At 42.1% G+C, this 25,212-nt stretch overlaps 1 protein-coding gene across 1 annotated transcript in view; it reads right to left on the reverse strand.

Moving 5' to 3' along the window:
- LOC135519625 (striated muscle preferentially expressed protein kinase-like) overlaps positions 1 to 25,212 on the reverse strand; it is a 132,554-nt gene that overhangs the window by 79,296 nt on the left and 28,046 nt on the right. The window contains 6 exon segments of the mRNA XM_064944865.1: positions 5,188 to 5,370; positions 5,669 to 5,812; positions 5,986 to 6,187; positions 6,190 to 7,627; positions 10,059 to 10,116; positions 13,289 to 13,375. Coding sequence (XP_064800937.1) covers positions 5,188 to 5,370; positions 5,669 to 5,812; positions 5,986 to 6,187; positions 6,190 to 7,627; positions 10,059 to 10,116; positions 13,289 to 13,375 — 2,112 coding nt within the window.

Consider the following 25,212-nt stretch of genomic DNA (forward strand, 5'->3'; position numbering starts at 1 on the left):
AAAAGTGGTCTGTCATACGATAATTTTGTAAAAAGCAAATTTGACATTTACTCAGTACATTGTTTTCACAATGTATGAGTCTGCTGCTAATGATAATTCTGAGGATTTTCCCAAGGTTGCTGTTGACGCATAATCCACGTTAGTTATTGGGGTCAAATTTGTCTCCACTTTTGTGGATTGGGGTGATCAGTCCTTGGTTCCAAATATTGGGGAAGCTGTCAGAGCTAAGGATGATGTTAATCTAGGGTATGTGAGACAGTAGGTAGCGTCCCACCTCTTTGACAGACAGTGAAACTGCAGGGCACCAAATTCAAAACAACAAAATTCCTCAAACATACATGTATTTTACAACATTTTAAAGAAAGTTAAAGCTTTTTCACAAATGGGTCTTCCAAATGGACAATGACCCAAGCATACTTCCAAAGTTGTGGCAAAATGACTTAAGGACAACAAAGTTGAGGTATTGGAGTGGCGATCACAAAGTCCTTACCTCAATCCCATAAAACATGTGTGGGAGGAACTGAAAAAGTGTGTGTGAGAAAGGAGGCCTACAAACCTGACTCAGTTACACCAGTTCTGTCAGGAGGAATGGGCCAAAATTCACCCAACTTATTGTGGGAAGCTTGTGGGGGGCTACCTGAAACGTTTGACCCAAGTTAAACAATTTAACCTTAATGCTACTAAATACTAATTGAGTGTATGTAAACTTCTGACCCACTGGGATAGTGATGAAAGAAATAAAAGCTGAAATAATTCCTTCTCTCTACTATTATTCTGACATTTCACATTCTTAAAATAAAGTGGTGATCCTAACTGACCTAAAACAGGGAATTGTTACTCGGATTAAATGTCTGGAATTGTGAAAAACTGAGTTTAAATGTATTTGGCAAAGGTGCATGTAAACCTCCGACCTCAGCTGTATATCTTTTTGCTGTTTGTTCTTTGTTATAGAGCCAAAAAGATTGGATAAGTGCTTTACCCATACATCTTTATTTTGAATAGATAATTACTTGTGTTGTTGTTAGTTTAGTGTTTTCACATTTTCCCAGAAGTGGTTAGAGTCTGTGGATTCTTCATTGCATTGAGCTGATTTCTGAAGTGCTGTTCCTTCTTTTCCCGTAGTGCATTTCTGTATTGTTTTAGTGATACACCATAGTGAAGGCATAGACTCAGGTTTTCTGTATCTATATGTTTTTGATGGACAGGTTTCTCAATTTCTTTCTTTGGTTTTTGTATTCTTCATTGTTGTTCATTTTCTTCGGTTTTCTGTTTGAAATTCTTAAATTTGACAGGGACGCTGAGACGCCAAATATACTGTTTAGATGTTCTACTGCCAAGTTTACACCTTCACTATTACAGTGGAGCGTTTTGTTCAGGAAGTTGTCTTAAAGGGATTGAATTTGTTGTTGCCTAATTGTTTTTGAGAGATTTTCACACTACATTCCTTCCATCTATAGCATTTCTTAATATTACTCAGTTCCTTTGGCTTTGATGCCTCATGATTTAGTATTGCTCTGCTGAAGTAGACTGTGATTTTGCTATGATTTGATAGGGGTGTCAGTGGGCTAACTGAACGCTCTGAGAGACTCTAGGTTGAGCTATAGGTGTACCTACCATAGGAGTCCCCTCGAAGCCTACCATTGACTATGTACATTCCCAGGGTGTGACAGAGCTGCAGGATTTGTGACCCGTTTTTGTTGGTTATGATGTCATAGTTGTGCCTAGGGTGGCATATGGGGGAGGGAATGCTGTCACCTCCAGGCAAGTGTTTGTCCTCCTGTGTGCTGAGGGTGTCAGGTTCTGGCATTTAGGTCACCACAGACTAGTACATGTCTCTGGGCCTGGAAATGACTGATTTCCCCCTCCAGGATGGAGAAGCTATCTTCATTAAAGTATGGGGATTCTAATGGGGGGGATATAGTTAGCACACAGTAGGACATTTTTCTCTGTTAAGATAATTTCCTTTTGAATATCTAGCTAATTGTAAAATGTTCCTCTTTTGATTAATTTAATAGAGTGAGTTAGGTCTGCTCTATACCAAATTTGCATACCCCCTGAGTCCCTTCCTTGTTTCACACCTGGTAGTTTGGTGGCTGGGACTCCCAGCTCTCTGTAACCTAGAGGGCAACCAGTGTGTCTGTCTCCTCTATACCATTTTTCTTGTAGGATGACAATGTTTGTATTTCAGATGTATTTGATGAAGTCCAGGTTCTTGCTCTTTAGGCCAAAGGCAGAGGACCTCAAGCCTTGGATATTAAAGGATCAGATAGTGAAGGCTTTGTGTTCCATAAAGTGTCCAGTGTTGTTGGTCGTGTGGTTTGGCCTCAGGCCAGTAAATGTGAGCAGAACCTGCTGAGTATCTGGTACATCTGGTATTCCATTGGTTTGGGCTAGTGTAAGAGTGGGGTTTGGCCCTTCTTGCACGCTCACGGCCTGGGCGTATGTGTGACTTCCATGTTCAGGCCCCCTTTGCGGGAGTGGGGGGCATGGGGTGAGCAGGAGGGGCATAGGTCTGGTCTGAGGGGGCCTAAATGGGGTGTGGGCATGGATGTAGGCCCATTCGGCATGGGTCCTTATGTGTAGGTCCATGGGGGGCTGAAAGGTGGGTGCTCAGAAGGGGTGGGATCCCTTGGGCTTGGGGTTCTTTGTCTGTCCCGCTGTGCTGTCGACGCTGTGGTCAGGGTCTGGGGTGCACTTTTCTGCTGTGGTGTCGAGACTTTTGTCGGGCGCTGAGGTGAGCCTTTCTGCTGGCTTCTCTGTGGGGGTGGCTACCTCTCTAATGGGTTGTTCTCTGTCACACACCATCCCCCTCAGCCTCTCCTCCAGCAGTCTAATCCTCTCCTCTAGTGCTCTGTTCTTCTCCTGCTCTTTCTCTTGTAGATGTTGTCTCACTACAGTACAGAGTGCAGATATGTCTATCTCCACCTCCTGCTCTCCAGGTCTAGTTAAGGGGGTGTTGTTTTGTTGGACTGTGTCTGAGTCTGTCCTGACTGGAGTGTAATCACCTGCTGTTCCAGCTCCACCTGCCTTACCCCCAGCTGGGTGAATTTATTCCTCATTTCAATGAGGGAGTAGTACTCTGTGTTGGGAGGTTAACTTTCTGCTTGGGGTGGCTCGTCTGTGGGTTTATGTAATGAAGAAAGTCCAGCTGAATCTGTTTGCGATTGCCCTGTACCAATACTGTTCCAAACTTATAGAGATTTATATTAGCTGACTCAGAGTCCTCGTTGTCTAGTATCCTGAGTTTCTATCTCTCTGATATTGAATATTGGTAACTGTAAATATGAAAATATTTCAAGAGTGCATGTGAATTAGTCTCAATGTATGTTATAGTAAAAAGTAAATGCTGTGAAAAGGCCTCCTCTTACACCAACAGTATGCCAACACACTAAATGTGACTTGAATGCCCATAATGTGATATCTAAAAAAAATGTAGCGTTGCATATAGGAAGAAATACCAAACAAAACCATGGCTAAAGGATGAGTAATTCATTTGTACCTAAAACTTATTTGGAATATTCTGCAACACTTTATAATATTTTTGAAAAATGATTTTATATCTTTATTCAACTAGGCAAGTCAGTTAAGAACAGATTCTTATTTTCAATGACGGCTTAGGAACAGTGGGTTAACTGCCTTGTTCAGGGGCAGAACGACAGATTTTTACCTTGTCAGCTCGGGGATTCAATCTTGCAACCTTTCGGTTACAAATCCAACGCTCTAACCACTAGGCTACCTGACGCCTCATTACAGTGTGTCTTGTATGTATTACCACTAATAAACAGGTATTTCATAATTACTTATATAAAAAAATCAATACGTATAGGCTTACAAGCATTTCAATTCATAAGTAAGACATGGCTTAAATATCTTTCATCAGTTTTATAATAACTTTACATGAATAAGCAGTAATAAACTATACATGAACTATTCATAAATATGTATTTCATTACTTGTAAACATAAGCATGTATAAGCATGATAGCCATTTAAATTCTTAAGTAATAAGGTCTAATGTATTATACTGAATATTACATCGTCCCACCTTGGAAGTTAATACAAATCTATCTAATTAGTATTCAGCAGGAATTCTCTTATGAGACCACAGGGGACTTACAGTCCTATATGTCTGAATGGGGACCATGTACACAATAGTTTTTAAAGTACACATGACAAATCATGTACTATAATGTGTGCTTGTTAGCATTATCATGAGTGTTTTATTGTTAATCTCAGGTGTTAAGGCTTCTCTCTCTCTCTCTCTCTCTCTCGCTCTCACGCTCTCTCGCTCTCTCTCTCGCGCTCTCAAATACAAGCATTCATATTCTCATTCATTTGTACACTGTAGAGAATATGACCATCTTGATGGCTCTGGGAGCAAAAGGGTCTAAGTTTCTCATTTGAGTAAGATAGGTACTAGATGCAATAATGAACTGAAAGTATTTGATGGTTGACTTTATACTTTAACTAGCCTATGTTTAACAAACAAGTTCATGATGTAATTTACCCTAGACAAGATGTTACTTGCGTCATATCTTAACAGTGGATTCATATTGCAATGAAACCAGTGTGTCTTAACAATTTATTGGTTCAATTTAGCCTCCTAGTTGCTATGGTAACTACTCAACTAAGTGAGTTGGCTCAACTGGAATATATTGCTTGAACACATTTTGGAGAGAGGGAGGAAGAGAGAGGTTATGAGTGGGTGAGGAGAAATGAGGAAATAGCTTTATGAAGAAGGAAATAACAATGTACATCCTTTTGAAATGGCAGGGCAAATAACAATGACAATGACACACGGGTCAGTGGAGTGACAAAGATTTCCACATCATCCTTTAATTCACTTTTCTGAAATATCCAAATGACTTACACCCATCTAAAAAATAAGGTTCCAAAAGAGTTCTTATAGCCAAAGAACCAGTTTAGGTTCTAGACAGCACATTTTCTCTAAGAGTGTAGAATGCAAAGGTTAGCAAAAGTCAGGTGCAATTCCCAAAGGCTAAAGCTCAGGCTACAATCTCCAGTACAAGGACATTAAGCAGACATAAGGTTCAAGGTAAGGGCCGGTAAATCAGAAGGTCTCTAACCTTCAGTACTACTTCTTGTTTAGTAATAACAACAAGGTATTATTAAATAAACTTTAAGTTAAGGGTGACCCAACCAATGCAATGTTGCAACTCTTGCTTACCTGGTTTGATTGAAAGTGTGGCACTGCTTGATGTTTTCCCAGCCTCATTGGCAGCTGTCACACAGTACGTTCCAGCATCACTTGTTTTTGCACATTTGATGAAAAGTGAATAACGCTCTCCCTCCACTTTGATCCCATAGTTTAAGCTGTTTTGGATTTTGATATTGTCTCTCCTCCAGGTAACTAGATATGGGCACAGACAAATAAGATTTGAGGAGATATAAAACATTAATTTGTGCTCAACAAACTGCAGTGAAACTGGTGACTACATTCTTAGAAAAAAAAGAGTTCCAAAATGATTCTTCGGCCGTCCCCATTGGAGAACCCTTTCAACGAGAAATCCTTTTGGGTTGGAAAGGGTTCAACCTTGATCCCAAAAGGGTTCATCAAAGGTTCTGCCATGGGGGCAGCCGGATGATCCTTTTAGGTTCTGGATAGAAACTTTGTTATAAAGTGATACATAGAGATAGAGATAGCTTGCCTTCTGGGGGAGGCATGCCAGCAATGATGACTCTCAGCAGGACCTCAGTACCAGCAGTTACCACAGTGTCCTTAAGAGGAAACTCAAACATAGGGGCCTCCAAGGGGTCCTCTTCAGCAGACACATAAGAGTCGTCGGAAGAATCTGCACAAATTACAAAACGTAATTACAAAGACATTCATGGCTGTGTTCAGAACTAAGGAATACCAATGAGAATTGAACTTTGCAAAGACAAGGAAAATAAGATACAAGCCTCTAATATACACAACATACATTTTCATTTTGATAAATAAGGACAGATTGAAAATCATTCCCACCTAACTCTGGAGACATGGGACTACTGCGGCGACCCTTCCCCCTGGTCTTCTGTGTTTGACCTTCTTTCGAATTGGTTGCCTTCTTAGACTTGTCAGTCTCAAGAGGAACTTCATCTTCCATGGGCTCTTCCTCAACAATGATGGTAGGTATGATTAGCTTGGGGGCTGGCTTGATCAACTCCACTTCCATTTTCTCCTCTGATGGGAAACTGGAACATTTGTTGAAGACGTAGCCTGCCGTGGAGGTTTTTGCAGATGCTGGATTATACGCTCTTGTACAACGGTTGGCGTTCTCTGTACCAATGGACTTTCTGGTCTATCCTCTACTTTTCTTAATGCTACATCTACAGGTATTTTTGTTCCTGGCGATTCTTCCTTTGGGGACTTTTGCACAGGAGATTCTTGGTTGTCCTGTGATTCTTGAATACCATATATCCTCTGAACAAGAGGGCTTTCTGGCCTGCGTTCAACTTTGTGTAGCGTCATCTCGACAACATTTTTGCTTGGTGACTCTGCCTGCTGTTGGTGATTTGCCGATGGATTGTAAGCCCTCTGCATCTGCATCTTTGCTGGTGATGGAGACCTCTGAAGGATCTCCCTGACAAGACTGGCTTGATTTACCTGTCTTGTTGGCCTCTGTCCCGGTAAGTCAGCCAGTTGCATAGATTCTGGAGTGGCAGGTACTTCTCCCAATCTACTGTATGTTATGCTACTCATGGAGTGTCGGTCAATCTCTTGGGTTTGGGGCGAAGGCTGCCCCTGCCGTGCTTGTTCTTGTAGCTGTAGTCGTGGTGATTTTGGTGGCACTACTTCTTTGGGCTGTTCCATCTCTTTCTGCTGCTTCTCGTGCTGGGCCCGTTCCCGTTCCTGGAGCTTCTGGAGAATTTGAGGTGGGAGGGGCTCAATCTTCCTCAAAGGCTGCCTGCCACTAGCCCTGAGCGAGAGCTGCTCGGTGGAGAAGGACTTCTTCATGTGAGGTTTACCCACAAGCTTCTTGATTCGTTGAAGCTCTTCAGTGAACTTGTTCTCGATTTCCTGGACCTTCTGGGTGGTACGGGGCCTGCAGTCCTCCAAGGACGCAGCCCTCTGTCTGAACATAGACCTCCGTTCGGCAGCGTCCTCCTTCAGAGCCTCTCGTAGGTCTTCCCTCGAACTCTCTCTGGAGATGCCCAACCGGCTCCCTCCATCGTCCGAGTCGACGGACCCGGCACGATTGAACCCGGCCCAGGACCGTCCCGAGATGGAGCCTTCATGATCATAACTTCGCCTTCGCTCTTCGAAACCACGCACCTTCTCAAAGATCTTGGAGCTTGCTCTGGTCAGTTTGGGGGATGGTCTAGTTTGGTATTCCTTGCGAGAGTACTCACTGACACTGACTGGCGTCTGAGGACGGGAGTCCTGAGTACTGCTTAGAGACATGCCTGATGATTTTGGATGTTTCACCTTCTCCTCAAATTCACCAGGGACAGTGTCTTGGTAGTCTGTTGGCACAAAAACTTTCTTTCTGGGGGTGAGGGGTGTGTTTGGTGCTGAACCTGAGCGGCTTGGCATTGGAGAAGTGGATGGGCGTTTGATAATTTTTGGTGAGGCGGGTGGGAAGACTTGTTGGGGAGATTCCCTCAAAAACTCTTCTGATTGGCTCCTGAAACAAAAATATGGGAAAATATATGTTAAAGAGTTCTAAATGATGCATGAGCCAGTGTGAGTAATGTTAGGACTATCATACATAACTTTATAATATAAATATTTCAATGTAATTACACTGTATATGAAACAAAAGACATCAAACATCATTCTGTTCGTTTGTTCATAAGATTGCAAACAGCATGCATGGCATTCAGAAAATTATCTATTCAACAACAGCATGCATAACAACCAGAAAAGAACCAAAGGGGTCAGTGATACCTCACACATACAATGAATTGCAAACAGTGCTCTGGATGGCAGTTTGTATCAGTGTTGAATGGCGAGGACCCAGTTTACCACCCAAAACCACTCCCTTTTCCCAGAAAAAAGAACTGCAAGAAACCGGTAAATTGTAATAAATGATTTAAATGAAGAGCATGGTATGAAATGGAACTGTTAAATGACGGTATATGCAATGTCTAAATCTGTCTTCTCTACAGCCTCTGCATTATGAATCATCAATGCTCAGGGTGTGGACAGACAGCCCATCTCAGTATGGAGCACAGTTCACAATGCATGTAGACCTATCATCTCATCATGGTAACTTTTTTTCTTGTAACAGGTAGGCCTACATTTTCTGCAGCATAGTCTGCTGCAGTAATATAAAGACCGAATGCACGTCTAAACAGCCTATCACTCAAATATCGCTGCTTTAAATCAGTGCACACACGAGCACTCTGCAGCGTTTCTCTCTCCATTAACTCCATTCAAAGCTTCTAACTTATAGCCTCTGTCTCTTGACTAATACGCACACACTTGTGCTCCGCTGGCCTCTCTCCTTATTAAAAAACACTCCATAGCTCTTGGAGTCTAGTCTAGCCTAGTATAGCTTGCTGGACATAATTTTTTATTCTGATCAAATACATAGATAGGCCTATGTATATGCTTTATAATGCTTTTGAATGAAACTTCTGGTGTTGGCTGGAAATACCGGGTAACCCGGGAGAAAAGTGATTTATTCTCGGGAAAATATTCAACCATAGTTTGTATAGCCATGCAGTGCACCCATGTGAAGTCCAAACAAAGCAAGGCAATGCTCCAAAATTTGAAATGTTTGGAGTACAGTACCTGATTGCTTGCTTGCATCAAACATTTGGCCACTTTCTTTATTTTCATTCAATGAATGATGGGTCAAAATTAAGAAAAACAATTGCGCACTGGGGGAGTCGAAGGAAAGCGTAAGCCAAAATGAGAATTAATCTGAATAAAGGCCAGAAAGCAAGTTGATGCTTAAACTGGCAATCTGCAGTTCAACCATAACAAAGTGGGCCACCCCACCACTGATTTGGTAAACAGCTAAGGGATGGGGCTGGAGTAATGTAACCACTCTCAAACTCATAGACAGAGCTATGGACGCAAGGACGGACCATCCATGAGATCTTAAAGATAGTTTTTACCATGGTTTGAGGCAATACAGTGTTTGTTTACAATTACATTTTATTTTGGGTTCTGATGGTGTACGACAATTGAACTAAGCTCATGAAGAATTTACAAGTTATACTCTTTAAGAATCAATGGGTATATATCAGGGTCATTCAACTCTTACCCTACGAGGCCAGAGCCTGCGTGTTTTCTGTTTTACCTGATAATTCATTTCACCCACCTGGTGTCACAGGTCTAAATCAGTCCCTAATTAGAGGGGAACAATGAAAAAATGCAGTGGAACTGGCTTCGAGGTCCAGAGTTGTGTTTGAGGGGTATACATGTATATAATTAAAGATGCACTCTAGGATCTTAAGCAGTACAAATTGTATTTGTAACATATCACACAAATTACACACAAAAACAGGGACCTGTTTTGGCTTGTGAGTACCACTTTCAAAGCTACTAGCTGAAATCAAACAAAAATTTGAGAGTACATTTTTAATACAAAAGTCCCAAAACGTATCAATCGCAGATTGCGTCTTTAAGGAATGTTTACTAGTCAGTAGTGAAATCTGTTCTTACAGTTACTCAAATAATACATACTCTTGAGTGATCCTGCTCAGTATATCACCTGCACCTCCAGTCATGTGGGGACAGCAAATGAATACACATCCCGGTAACTTCATAGTTTCTCAAGTGGGAGTTTTCACAGGGGCAACAATCCACATCTTAAAGCATTATTATGTGTTGCACAGTATACTAGTAAGTCAACTGAAAATATCGTATTTGTTGTGCTTTAATCTTTTATTCTTTCCTAAGTGTATTATTCAGGCTTCTTGGTAATGTTAACCTAAAGGAGTATGGTTTGAGTATCCATTTATAGATACTGAACCTGCTGTCCTAGTAACCGCTAGCTAAAGACAGACTGTCATTGGACTCCCCTACTGGCCGGGTTAGATTAACATATGATGCTCCAATCACAGAATTGACCCCTTTGTGCTTGCTACACACTGTTTGCTTGCCTGGTGGGCTTGGAGGTGGTTTGAAGTTCTTCGCCCCAGCTGTCCATCATTCTGTCCCCTGTGGCAAGATAAGATATGAAAGAATTACTGTATAATATTGTGTGTTGAGCCTATAGTTCAGTCATTACTTTCTACTTGAAATAATCCAGTACCTCAGTTGGCATAGTTAAGATAACAAAGGCTGACTCAGATATAACCTTCAGACATGCAAAAAAGAGTTACATATAAGCACACTGTAAGCTTACACAAGACCTACAACTGTCAGTAACAGATAGGATAAATATACCTTAGCCCTGGATTTATAAACAGCAATGCTCCTATTCAAATCCATAGCACCCATATATATAAAAAAAAAAATTCCATTCTATACAGACAATTCTGTGAACCCAACTCATGGCATAACTTATATTCAGCTATCTGGTGCAGAGAATGTGATGATTATAAAGTCTACAACTACCATGAAACTTGAATACTACACAGGTGTTCACAAAATATAATATTTGAGGCAATACCTTTCAATCAAGCAAACAAATGTCTAGAATGTACACTATAGTATGTGGACACCCCTTCAAATCAACGGATTCGGCTATTTCACCCACACCTGCTGTTGACAGGTGTATAACAATCCAGCACACAGCAATCCAATCTCCATAGACAAACATTGGCTTACTGAAGAGCTCAGTGACTTCCAATGTGGCACCGTCAACGGATGCCACCCTTCCAACAAGTCATTTCGTCAAATTTCTGACCTGCTAGAGCTGCCCCGGTTAACTGAAAGTGCTGTTATTATGAAGTGGAAATGCCTAGGAGCAATAACGGCTCAGCTGCGAAGTGGTAGGCTACACATGCTCACAGAATAGGACTGCCGAGTGCTGAATCATGTAGCGTGTAAAATATCAACTGTCGTCGGTTGCAAGACTCACTACCGAATTCCAAACTGCCTCTGGAAGCAACGTCAGCACAATTATTACTCGTCGGGAGCTTCATGAAATTGGTTTCCATGGCCGAGCAGCCGCACACAAGCCTAAGATCACCATGCGCAATGCCAATCGCCGGCTGGAGTGGTGTAAAGCTTTCTGCCATTGGACTCTGGAGCAGTGGAAACACGTTCTCTGGAGTGACATTCTAGACGATTCTGTGCTTCCATCTTTGTGGCAACAGTTTGGGGAAGGCCCCCGTGCACAAAACAAGGTCTATACAGAAATGGTTTGCCGAGATCGGTGTGGGAAACTTGACTGGCCTGCGCAGAGCCCTGACATCAACCCAAATGAACACCAAGGAGGATGATTTGGAACGCCGACTGCAAGCCAGGCCTTATCACCAAACATCAGTGCCCGACTTCACTAGTGCTTGTGGCTGAATGGAAACGAGTCCCCGCAGCACTGTTCAAACATCTAGTGGAAAGCCTTCCCAAAGGAGTGGAGGCTGTAATAGCAGCAACGGGGGACCAACTCCATAGTAATGCCCATGACTTTGGAATGAGATGTTCGACGACTAGGTGTCCACATACTTTTTGTCATTTGGTGTACAGTGGCTTGTGAAAGTATTAACCCCTATTGACATTTTTCCTATTTTGTTGCCTTACAACCTGGAATTAAAATGGATTATTATTATTATTTGTATCATTTGATTTAAACAACATGCCTACCACTATGAAGATGGAAAATATATTTTATTGTGAAACAAGCAAGAAATGACCAAAAAAACTGAAAACTTGAGCGTGCATAACTATTCACCCCCCCACCCAAAAGCAATACTTTGTTGAGCCATCTTTTGCAGCAATTAGAGCTGCAAGTCTCTTGGGGTATGTCTCTATAAGCCGGGCACATCTCGCCACTGGGATTGTTGCCTGTTCTTCAAGGCAAAACTGCTCCAGCTCAAAACTGCTCAAGTTGGATGGGTCCGCTGGTGTACAGCAATCTTTAAGTCATACCACAGTTTCTCAATTGGATTGAGGTCTGGGCTTTGACAAGGCCATTCTAAGACATTTAAATGTTTCCCCATAAGCCACTTGAGTGTTGATTTAGCAGTATGCTTAGGGTCATTGTCCTGCTGGAAGGTGAACAAATCTTTGGAAGACAAACAGGTTTCCCTTAAGAATTTCCCTGTATTTAGCACCATCCATCACCTTCAATTTTGACCAGTTTTCCAGTCCCTGCCAATGAAAAACATCCCCACAGCATGATGCTGCCACCACCACCATATTTCACTGTGGGGATGGTGTCCCGGGGACATTGGGTGTTGGGTTTGCGCCAGACATAGAGTTTATCTTGACAGCCAAAAAGCTATATTTCAGTCTCATCTGACTAGAGTACCTTCTTCCATATGTTTCGGGAGTCTCTCACATGCCTTTTGGTGAACACTTTAAGCAATGGCTTTTTTTATGGCCACTTTTCTGTAAAGCCCAGCTCTGTGGAGTGTATGGCTTAAAGTGGTCCTATGGACAGATACTCCAGTCTCCGCTGTGGAGCTTTGCAGCTCCTTCAGGATTATCTTTGATCTATTTGTTGCCTCTCTCTGATTAATGCCCTCCTTGCCTGGTCAGGGAGTTTTTGTGGGCAGCCCTCTCTTGGCAAGATTTGTTGTGGTGCCATATTCTTTAAATTGTTTAATAATGTATTTAATGGTGCTCCGTGGGATGTTCAAAGTTTCAGTTTTTTTATAACCCAACCCTGATCTGTGCTTCTCCACAACTTTGTCCCTGACCTGTTTGGCAAGCTCCTTGGTCTTCATTGTGCCAGTTGCTTGGTGGTGTTGCATACTCTGGGGCCTTTCAGAACAGGTGTATATATATACTGAGATCATGTGATAGATCATGTGACACTTAGATTGCACACAGGTGGACTTTCTTTAACTAATGTGACTTCTGAAGGCAATTGGTTGCACCAGATCTTATTTAGGGACTTCATAACAAAGGGGGTGAATACATATGCACTCACCACTTTTCTGTTGTTTTTTGGGGGAGGGGGAGTTTGAAATAAGTTTATATTTTCATTTCACTTCTCCAATTTGGACTGTTTTGTGTTTGTCCTTTACATAAAATCCAAATAAAAATCTATTTAAATTACAGGTTGTAATGCAACAAAATAAGAAAAATGGCAAGGGGGATGAATACTTTTGCAAGGCACTGTATTTGACAATGTGTAACAGTTACACACATGCAACTGTTGATGTTTCATACATTATCCTTCATGCATTTGAGACAGTGATGATTGGAAAAGACACCATACCTGCATGCATAGCCTGGTCCTGAAGACCTCTGCTTCCTTCTTTTGTCTCAATGGGGTCTCCACCTTCGTCTTCTGTGGTCTCTGAGTCTGAAAGAGTGACAAGGAAAAGGTATTTGACTTAAATCACTGTGGATAATGGGTCTGGGAACTGCCAGTGGCCTCATGATACGACATTATCACAATAATTAGATGCCAATATGATATCTTTTGAAATTCTCATGATCCTCACAGTTCAATATGTAAGCGATTCGATCCTGTGATTTTATTGCAATTTTATTTGATGTTCCAAACTGATAAAGGAATTCTAAATTCCTCTGTATTGTTTCCCAATCAGAATTAATTACTCTGTCAATGCATTCTATGGGATTGTAAGACCCAATATTTTTATAAGAAATGGACAGAGCCCCGGTCTTAAAAGTCAGGTAACAGCGTTTAATTCAAGAGAGTAATGACCTAAAATACAAAGAACATTACATTTTAAAGAGAGAAGATAAAAATGACGTCATCAGTTTCTCACACTCTCTCCGATCCACACAATAGCGCAGTGTCTTCAGGTCTGGAGATTGTCTCCTACTCCCCTCATAAAGCAAACATTCCAATCTGTCTAAAATACATTTTCTTCTCCACTAATGGAACATCAAAGAACATTCTTATCTTTCTGAAAAGATATAGCCTCCTTCTCCCTTAAACCCGCAAGGTACAGAAAATTAATTTGTTTTACCTACATTTTCAGTCCTAGTTTAACCAGAAAACCCATACATTTTTTCATACCATAACATAATAGTATTAAAACTTAATGGTTCTAATAAAAATGTATACATAATTAATCATTTCAACTATAATTTCCTCCAACACAAACATATTGCTCATGATACACTGAGTATACCAAACATTAGGAACACCTTCCTAATATTGAGTTGCACCCACTCCCCTTTTGCCATCAGAACCGCCTCAATTCATCGGTCCATGGACTCTACAAGGTGTCGAAAGCATTCCACAGGGATGCTGGCCCATGTTGACTCCAATGCTTCCCACAGTTGTGCCAAGTCGGCTGGATGTCCAATGGGTGGTAGACCATTCTTGATACACACGGGAAACTATTGAGCATAAAAACACAGCAGCTTTGCAGTTCTTGACACAAACTGGTGTGCCTGGCACCTACTACCATAACCTGTTCAAAGGTTAATCACCCTCTGAATGGCACACATACACAATCCATGTCTCAAGACTTACAAATCATTCTTTAACCGGTCTCCTCCCCTTCATCTACACTGATTGAAGTGGATTAAACAAGTGACATCAATTAGGGATGATAGCTTTCACCTGGATTCACCTGTTCAGTCTGTCATGGAAAGAGCAGGTGGTCTTAATGTTTTGTATACTCAGCATATGCCTGGTGCAGAGAGACAAGAAAGAGCACGAGAAAAATACTTTTGATCCGTCATGGAAATAAAAGTGCTGAACATGTTGGGTCATTATTGAATTAAAAAGAATATGAGAACAAGCTATAAGATGAAAATTACCAGAGTTTTGGCGCAGGTACAGCTGACTAGCGCTAGCTAATGCTATCTACCAAAAAAATTAAAATGTCTCAGAGTCAAAGTATCTACTGTATGTAATATCATCCAAAATGATATTGCAAAATTGAAGTAAATCCATTCCCCACCCAACACTAACAGATAACGTATGATATTGCATGACATTCCATTTTAAAGCTAAGGGTGAATCTTAACTTCCACTCATGTCAAATTCTCACTTTAACAATTGTATATGATTCAACGCATTTATAGCCCAGCACTAACACACCTGATTTAACTAAACACTAAGCTCTTGATTAGTTGAATCAGGTGTATTAGCGCTGAACCTGAGGAAAAATTGTGCACCCCCTGAGAAGTCACCCAGGAATATACACTGCTCAAAAAAATAAAGGGAACACTTAAACAACACAATGTAAATCCAAGTCAATCACACTTCTGTGAAATCAAACTGTCCACTTAGGAAGCAACACTGATTGACAATAAATGTCACATGCTGTTGTGCAAATGGAATAGACAACAGGTGGAAATTATAGGCAATTAGTAAGACACCCCCAATAAAGGAGTGGTTCTGCACAGACCACTTCTCAGTTCCTATGCTTCCTGGCTGATGTTTTGGTCACTTCTGAATGCTGGCGGTGCTTTCACTCTAGTGGTAGCATGAGACGGAGTCTACAACCCACACAAGTGGCTCAGGTAGTGCGGCTCATCCAGGATGGCTCATCAATGCGAGCTGTGGCAAGAAGGTTTGCTGTGTCTGTCAGCGTAGTGTCTGGAGCATGGAGGCGCTACCAGGAGACAGGCCAGTACATCAGGAGACGTGTAGGAGGCCGTAGGAGGGCAACAACCCAGCAGCAGGACCGCTACCTCCGCCTTTGTGCAAGGAGGAGCAGGAGGAGCACTGCCAGAGCCCTGCAAAATTACCTCCAGCAGGCCACAAATGTGCATGTGTCTGCTCAAACGGTCAGAAACAGACTCCATGAGGGTGGTATGAGGGCCCGACGTCCACAGGTGGGGGTTGTGCTTATAGCCCAACACCGTGCAGGACGTTTGGCATTTGCCAGAGAACACCAAGATTGGCAAATTCGCCACTAGGGCCCTGTGCTCTTCACAGATGAAAGCAGGTTCACCCTGAGCACATGTGACAGACGTGACAGAGTCTGGAGACGCTGTGGAGAACATTCTGCTGCCTGCAACATCCTCCAGCATGACCGGTTTGACGGTGGGTCAGTCATGGTGTGGGGTGGCATTTCTTTGGGGCGCTGCACAGCCCTCCATGTGCTCGCCAGAGGTAGCCTGACTGCCATTAGCTACCGAGATGAGATCCTCAGACCACTTGTGAAAACATATGCTGGTGCGGTTGGCCCTGGGTTCCTCCTAATGCAAGACAATCCTAGACCTCATGTGGCTGGAGTGTGTCAGCAGTTCCTGCAAGAGGAAAGCATTGATGCTGTGTACTGGCCCGCCCGTTCCCCAGACCTGAATCCAATTGAGCACATCTGGGACATCATGTCTCACTCCATCCACCAACGCCACGTTGCACCATAGACTGTCCATTTGGCGGATGCTTTTGTCCAGGTCTGGGAGGAGATCCCTCAGGAGACCATCCGCCACCTCATCAGGAGCATGCCCAGGCATTGTAGGGAGGTCATACAGGCACGTGGAGGCCACACACACTACTGAGCCTCATTTTGACTTGTTTTAAGGACATTACATCAAAGTTGGATCAGCCTGTAGTGTGGTTTTCCACTTTAATTTTGAGTGTGACTCCAAATCCAGACCTCCATGGGTTGATAAATTTGATTTCCATTGATAATTGTTTCGTGATTTTTGTTGTCAGCACATTCAACTATGTAAAGAAAAAAGTATTTAATAAGAATATTTCATTCATTCAGATCTAGGAGGTGTTATTTTAGTGTTCCCTTTATTTTTTGGAGCAGTGTATTTTGAAACACTGCAATAGGAAATACCAACATGACATACAGAAGAAAAAATAGCTATTGGTAAAATAACAAATCAGGTGTCAAAATGAAACTATGGTCAGAATTCAATGTTTGCTCTCAGGGGTGTGTTTTATTGTCACAGATCCAGGTAGGGTTGCAAAATTCCTGGAACTTTCACTAAATTCCCTGGTTTTCTAGAAATCCTGGTTGTAGGAAACCAGATTTCCTCTTTGTTTACTTCAGATTCTGGGAATCCTCCATCCGGGATTTCAGGAAAAACTAGGGAATTTATTTTAATCTCCAGGAATTAAGCGACCCTATATACAGGTGTAGGATCTTAATTTGAGCCAATTTGCTCCAGCAGGAAAACAATCCTGCAGCAACAGGAAATGTGAATTATATTTAATGGACAGTTTTGTTTGGGTTGATACATTTTTCTAAGGGAAAACCAAGTCTGAAATTTCAGTGGGAATGACAAACTTCATAATCCTTTTTAAACCTCAAATACATTACAAGTTTTAGATTTCCTGCAATGTAGGAAGGTTCTTCTGCAACAAGATGATCCAATTAAGATCCTTTGAAATGTCCTCGTTTTTGAAAGAAAATCAATTTTTTTGTCCATTAAAAGAACATCAAATTAATCAGAAATACAGTATAGACATTACTAATGTTCTAAATGACAATTGTAGCTGGAAACGACAGACAGAGGCCCATTACAGAGGCCCATTATCAGCAAGGGTAAATTATCAGCAACCATCACTCCTGTGTTCCAATGGCACGTTGTTTTAGCTACTCCAAGTTTATAATTTTAAAAGGCTAATTGATCATTAGAAAACCATTTTGCAATTACTTTATGGAAGTTTAAAAGATAATTTACATTTGAACAATTAAAACTAAAATTAAACCCAATTCAGAGCTATTGCCTTTGACTGAACTTGGATATGGCGGCCCTGTGGAAGCCCAAAGCTTGTTGAATGCATGCACTGAAACAATCACAAAACCAAAACGAAATTAGGATACTGAAAACATTTTATTTTGGCAGGTAGAAATTAAGTAATGCCTAATATGGCAATTCATATTATTTTTCGAATATTAACCTCTTACATCTATGGGGGCGCTATTTCATTTTTGGATGAAAAACGTTCCCGTTTTAAACAAGATATTTTGTCACAAAAAGATGCTCGACTATGCATATAATTGATAGCATTCGAAAGAAAACACTCTGACGTGTCCAGAAATACCAAGATATTCTCTATGCGTGCCCTAGAACGTGAGCTTCAGGCAAAACCAAGATGAGATGGCATCCAGGAAATGACAAGGATTTTTGAGGCTCTGTTTTCCATTGTCTCCTTATATGGCTGTGAATGCGAGAGGAATGAGCCTGCCCTTTCTGTCGTTTCCCCAAGGTGACGTATTTGTAGGCAGATCATTGGAAGATTGACCATAAGAGACCACATTTACCAGGTGTCCGCCCGGTGTCCTGCGCCGAAATTGGTGCGCAAAAGTCACCTGCCAGTATTTTTCCATGCGATACAGAGAGGAAAGCAAGCTTCCACGAACTGCATATCAATGAAGAGATATGTGAAAAAACACCTTGAGGATTGATTCCAAACAACGTTTGCCATGTTTCGGTCGATATTATGTAGTTAATCCGGAAAAAGTTTTACGTTGTAGGTGACTGAATTTTCGGTTCGTTTCGGTAGCCAGACGCAATGTAGAAAACGGAACGATTTCTCCTACACACAGACGCTTTCAGGAAAAACTGCGCATTTGGTATGTAACTGAGAGTCTCCTCATTGAAAACATCAGAAGCTCTTCAAAGGTAAATGATTTTATTTATTTGGTTATCTGGTTTTTGTGAAAATGTTGCGTGCTAAATGCTACTCAAAATGCTATGCTAGCTTTGCATACTCTTACACAAATTAGTCAATTTCTATGGTTCAAAAGCATATTTTGAAAATCTGAGATGACAGTGTTGTTAAGAAAAGGCTAAGCTTGAGAGCAGACGCATTATTTTCATTTTATTTGCGATTTTCAGAAATCGTTAACGTTGCGTTATGTTAATGAGCCTGAGGCTTTAGTCACAAACCCGGATCCGGGATGGGGAGTTTCAAGAAGTTAACTATGCTGTGTTAAAAATAACCCAATTTGGATCATTTCAACAACCCAGCGCTGGGTAAATATTGGATTTAAGCAACATTGGGTTAATTCAACCCAGTGGGTTTGGGTTGTGCTTCTAACCCATCACCTCAGATTGAGCTCTTGACCCAGCTGCTGGGTAAATTAGACTATAATGCTGGGTTAAAACAACCCGGAGTGTTGGGTTGGGGGATTGACCAAGCAGCTGGGTAATCTTTTAATGTAATCCTTAGGTTATTTTCAGTGTAATCCTAATTTTGCATACATATTTACCTTCTCTACCATACCACTCCCTTCTTTTCCAACACACAATCAAGATACAATGTTGAATGTCAAATATGTATTTCTATTGCCTGCATTTCAGAACATATACATCACAGCAGAGAATTGTCCACAATGCAAAAGAATATATTTAAAAAAAATAGCAAATTGAAACAAAGCCCTATTGTCTAAGTATTTGTAATTTCATGAGCTAGGATTGATTATTAAAATTGATTTATATTACTTCATTAACCAAACAGACTAAAGCCTCAACTGAACTTCATGTGCACGCTCGGATTGCAATCCGAGGAAAAACAAAGCATGCATCCGTGAGACTGTCTTAAGTGTTACGCACACAGATCTGCCTATCAGACAGTGCCAGAGCTAATCAATAGATTAGCATATTCACTAATACACTTCAGCTATCTTAGGTGACAGCACACACACATCCTGCTGTTTTGTCATACAATAATGGTCTACATTTGGGTTGAGTCAAAACAATGTTACACAGAGAACAGGTGTACAAAATTACATTTTGAAGGTCACTCTACTAAAGGACATGGACAAAGCATGACTAAAAGACATGCTCACAACAGTCTTACTGCAGGGATTCTGTTCCTGACAGCTGATACACTGGTCTGTAGTACTTACCATGCTGGAGCACACAGTCTGGTAAAGTTGATATCAAACACATAATAGGACTTGAAGCACACATCCAGTATCCCAAGCGACGTACCTTGCTCCAGTGCCTGTCCACTAATGACTGTAAACACCTGTGAGCAGTCCCCAAGCACCCACACAAATGGGCAGGGTCTGGTCACCTCTGCCTGGTGCAGTTACTCAAGCATATTGGTCCCAACCTCTTAGATGGAAATCATTACATTTTAGAATATGAGGACTGGAAAGGAAAGTAATAAATTAATTATAAATTCCTTTTATTAACAATCTGTTAACAAAATACACACATTTCAACATACAGTATACCTGGCAAGACCAGGCCACTGCTCAAGCTTGGTGTGTCGCTGGGTGTGTCCACAGTCCTATGTGTTCATGTGTGCCCCCCAAGGACCTCCCCTTGTGTATAAAAAAGGTGGTGTTTACAGAATACTCAAAGCGTGTAAGTCTTATGTTCTTTAACTTCAGGCTATAGTGTAATCGTCCAAAAGCGAGAGCATTTCTTGGTCTATCTCCTCCGCCACAAAAATAGAGAAAGGGGTTACCTAGTCAGTTGCACAACTGAATGAGTCTACCTCATTTAAACCATCACCTTTCAGGAGAAGACCCAGGTGCAGACAGTGTTGAAGTAACAAAAGTTTATTACTAGAACAGGGGAAATGCAAAACAACAGGTCAAGAGCAGGCAGAGGTCAGTAATCCAGGGTTGTGTGACAAGGTTTAGAACGGCAGGCAGGCTCAGGGCAGGCAGAATTGTCAAAACCGGGAAACTAGACAACAGGAATTAGAAAAATACAGGTGCAAGGGGAAACGTTGGTAAGGCTTGACCACAAAATGATCTGGCAACAGACAGAGGACTCAGGCATAAATACACTGGGGATAATGGAGAAGACGAGTGACACCTGGAGGGGGGTGGAGACAAGCACAAAAACAGGTGAAACAGATCAGGGTGTGACAAACCCAACCCATCTGAATCAGAGGTGGGAGGGGCTGCCTTAAATCGACATCAACAGCACCCGGGGAGCAGTTGTTGGGGGGTTAACTGTCTTGAAGGACAGAACAGCAGATTTTTCCACCTTGCTAGCTCTGGGATTTGAACCAGCGACCTTTTGGTTACTGGCCTAAAGTGCTTAACCGCTAGGAGGGAGCTTTTAAGCGATAGTTTCATCCACATTTATGAACTACATACTTTGAGGAGGGAAGGGTTGATAAGCCAGGTCAAATGGTTGAACAAAGGAAAGGGAGTGAGGAAAGAGCATCAGGGTAGAAAGGCAGGCTGATTACCTGCATTTAATCGGTTCAAACCCCGATCTTCCTGCTGGGAAATCTGCAGGGAGTGATAATTTATTCATACTATTTCATCCTTCCACAAGATTTACTCCAGAAACAAATCTAGGGTTTCTACCCAAGCCGGTTGGTCGCTCGTTCTGTTGGTTCAATTGCCAGAGACACGACCCAGTCGTTTGTTCTAAATGTTCCATATGCCATACTGGCTGGCAACATTCTTGTCCCTTGCTTGCTAGCTAGCCAACTACAGCTAACTTAAATCACGTCAAACAGTGTAGCCAGAATAACAACAGTAGCTGCATTTGTTTAAGCTGTTTTCTAGTGACATTTATTTGGATATATCCATAACAATGAGCTCATGAGGCACAATTTTGCCTGGCATGGAAAATGTGCTCTCTCGTTAGGACACTGTTGTTTTAGAAGAGCTAGTCAACAACACAGCTAACACAATCGCATAAAACTGAAGTTGGAAAGACTGCAAAGTAGCTGCAATTTGTTTCATTTTTACCTCTATTCAATTGCCATTTCTTCGTATATATATCCATAAAAATTGTGCAAGCTGATTCATGATTTATACTGGCTGAGAAACGCTGCCTGCCCCCCTCTCTTGTCCCGACTCCCGACCCTACACATTACTATGGGACAGTTCGAGATTGAATTTGAATATTGAAACAACGTTGCATTTGTCGGAGAGACAGACAGCAAGGTTTATGCAAACTGTTGGACTAATGGCTACACCCTAGATCAGCCAGATCAAATCAAACTTTATTTGTCAGATGCGCCGATTGCAACAAGTGTAGACTTTACCGTGAAATGCTTACATACAAGCCCTTAACCAACAGTGCAGTTCAAGAAGAAGAAAATATTTACTAAAATAAAAAGTAATAATAAAAAGTAACACAATAAGAATAACAATAAAGGGGCTATATACAGGGGGCACCGGAACTAAGTCAGTGTGCCGGGGTACAGGCTAGTTGAAGTAATGTGTACATGTAGGTGGGGGCGAAGTGACTATGCATAGGTAACAAACAAACAGCGAATAGCAGCAGTGTACAAAAGGGAGAGGGGGGGTCAATGTAAATTGTCCAGTGGCGATTTTATGAATTGTTCAGCAGTCTAATGGCTTGGGGATGGAAGCTGTGGAGGAGCCGCTTGGTCCTAGACTTGGTGCTCCGGTGCCGCTTGCCGTGCGGTAGCAGAGAAAACTATAACTTGGGTGACTGGAATATTTGGAAATTGTATGGACTTCCCTCTGACTCCGCCTATAGACGGTTCGCACTACCGTCTATAGCGCCTTACAGTCAGAAGCCAAGCTGTTGCCATACCAGGCGGTGATGCAAACGGTCAGGATGCTCTCAATGGTGCAGCTGTAGAACCTTTAAGATCTGAGGACCCATGCCAAATCTTTTCAGTCTCCTGAGGGTGAAAAGGTTTTGTCGTGCCCCCTTACACGCCAAATTTTTCAGTTTTTGATTTGTTAAAAAAGTTTGAAAAATCCAATAAATGTCGTTCCACTTCATGATTGTGTCCCACTTGTTGTTGATTCTTCACAAAAAATACAGTTTTATATCTTTATGTTTGAAGCCTGAAATGTGGCAAAAGGTCGCAAAGTTCAAGGGGGCCGAATACTTTCGCAAGGCACTGTATGTTTGGACCATGATAGTTTGTTAGTCATGTGGACACCAAGGAACTTGAAACTCTTGACCTGCTCCACTACAGCCCTGTCGATGTTAATGGGGGCCTGTTCGGCCCTCCTTTTCCTGTAGTCCACGATCATCTCCTTAGTCTTGCTCACATTGAGGGAGAGGTTGTTGTCCTGGCACCACACTGCCAGTTCTCTGACCTACTCCCTATAGGCCGTCTCATCGTTGTCGGTGATCAGGCCTACCACTGTTTTGTCTTCGGCAAACTTAAATGATGGTGTTGGAGTCGTGTTTGGCCACACAGTCGAGGGTGAACAGGGAATATAGGAGGGGACACACCCCAGAAGGGCCCCGGTGTTAAGGATAAACGTGGCAGATGTTTTGTTGCCTACCCTTGCCACCTGAGTGCGGCCTCTCAGGATGTCCAGGATGCAGTTGCAGAGGGAGGTGTTAAGTCCCAAAGTCCTTAGCTTAGTAATGAGCTTCGTGGGCACTATGGTGTTGAACGCTGAGCTATATTCAATGAACAGCATTCTCATATACAGGTAGGTGTTCCTTTTGTCCAGGTGGGAAAGGGCAGTGTAGAGTGTGATTGAGATTTCATCATCTGTGGATCTGTTGGGCCGGTATGTGAATTGGAGTGGGTCTAGGGTGTCCGGGAGGATGCTGTTGATGTGAGCGATGACCAGCCTTTCAAAGCACTTCATGGCTACAGATGTGAGTGACACGGGAGGGTAATAATTTAGGCAGGTTACCTTTGCTCCCTTGGGCACAGGTGGTCTGCTTGAAACTTGTAGGTATTACAGACTCGGTCAGAGAGAGGTTGAAAATGGCAGTGAAGACACTTGACTGTTGGTCCGCGGATGCTTTGAGTACACGTCCTGGTAATCCGTCTGGCCCAGCGGCTTTGTGAATGTTGAGCTGTTTAAAGGTAATGTTTACGTCAGCTACCGGGAGCGTTATCACACAGTCATCCATCCTCCTTGAAAGCGGCAGCTCTAGCCTTTAGCACGATGCAGATGCTGCCTGTAATCCATAGCTTCTGGTTGGGATATGTACGTACAGTCACTGTGGAGCTGACGTCATCGATGCACTTATTGATGAAGCCGATGACTGAGGTGGTGTATTCCTAAATGCCATTGGATAAATTCCAGAACATATTCCATTCTGTGGCAGAAAAACAGTCCTGTAGTGTAGCATCCGCATCATCTGACCACTTCCGTATTAATTGAGTCACTGGTACTTCCTGCTTTAGTTTTTTCTTGTAAGCAGGAATCAGGAGGATAGAATTATGGTCAGATTTGCCAAATGGAGGGCAGAGGGAGAGCTTTGTATGCATCTCTGTGTGTGGAGTAAAGGTGGTCTAAGATTGTTTTTCCCCTGATTGCACATGCTGGTTAAAATTTGGTCAAAATTTGGTCAAACTGATTTAAGTTTCCCTGCATTAAAGTCCCCGGCCACTAAGAGCGCCACTTCTGGGTGAGCATTTTCTTCTTTGCTTATGGCCTTATAGAGTTGGTTGAAATGCAGGCAAGAGTGTGTAAGGCAGTATTGAATGTGTCACTGTCTGTTACCTTGTTTACTCAAAATTCCCTTGACATGTGCACCTATGTTGTAAACTTTAATTCATAGGCTAGGTTGAAGCAACCTCATGATGGGTACAGGAAAAATTAGAGTATCATGTAGTAGCCTATCAGTTTTACATTGAGCTGGATGAGTGGAATATGAATGACAGTCATCCAATATGCTGTAATATAAATAATGCCATGCTCATAAATACAAATAATCATCCTTCCTCATCTTAAATGGCACTGACCGCCACCGGTTACCAGCTACAATATCTCTTTATACTACCTACTGCTGTTGTGCCCTTGAGTTAGGCCCTTTACCCCTAAGTGCCCGTGAGCTGCTCCCAAACCTGTGATGTGTGTCAGGTTGGTCACTGTGACAGAATATCTTCAGAATATCTTTAACCTTGCGCAATACCCTAGATGCAGTTGCACCCCTAAAAACTAAAAACATTTCTCATAAGAAACTAGCTCCCTGGTACACAGAAAATACCTGAGCTCTGAAGCAAGCTTCCAGAAAATTGGAACGGAAATGGCGCCACACCAAAACTGGAAGTCTTCCTTCTAGCTTGGAAAGACAGTACCGTGCAGTACCGAAGAGCCCTTACTGCTGCTCGATCATCCTATTTTTTTAACTTAATTGAGGAAAATAAGAACAATCCGAAATTCCTTTTTGATACTGTCGCAAAGCTAACTAAAAAGCAGCATTCCCCAAGAGAGGATGACTTTCACTTTAGCAGTGATAAATTCATGAACTTCTTTGAGGAAAAATTATGGTTATTAGAAAGCAAATTACAGACTCCTCTTTAAATCTGCGTATTCCTTCAAAGCTCAGTTGTCCTGAGTCTGCACAACTCTGCCTGGACCTAGGATC

This window comes from Oncorhynchus masou, chromosome 29 (genome assembly GCF_036934945.1).
Source record: "Oncorhynchus masou masou isolate Uvic2021 chromosome 29, UVic_Omas_1.1, whole genome shotgun sequence".
Classification (NCBI taxonomy): Eukaryota; Metazoa; Chordata; class Actinopteri; order Salmoniformes; family Salmonidae; genus Oncorhynchus; species Oncorhynchus masou.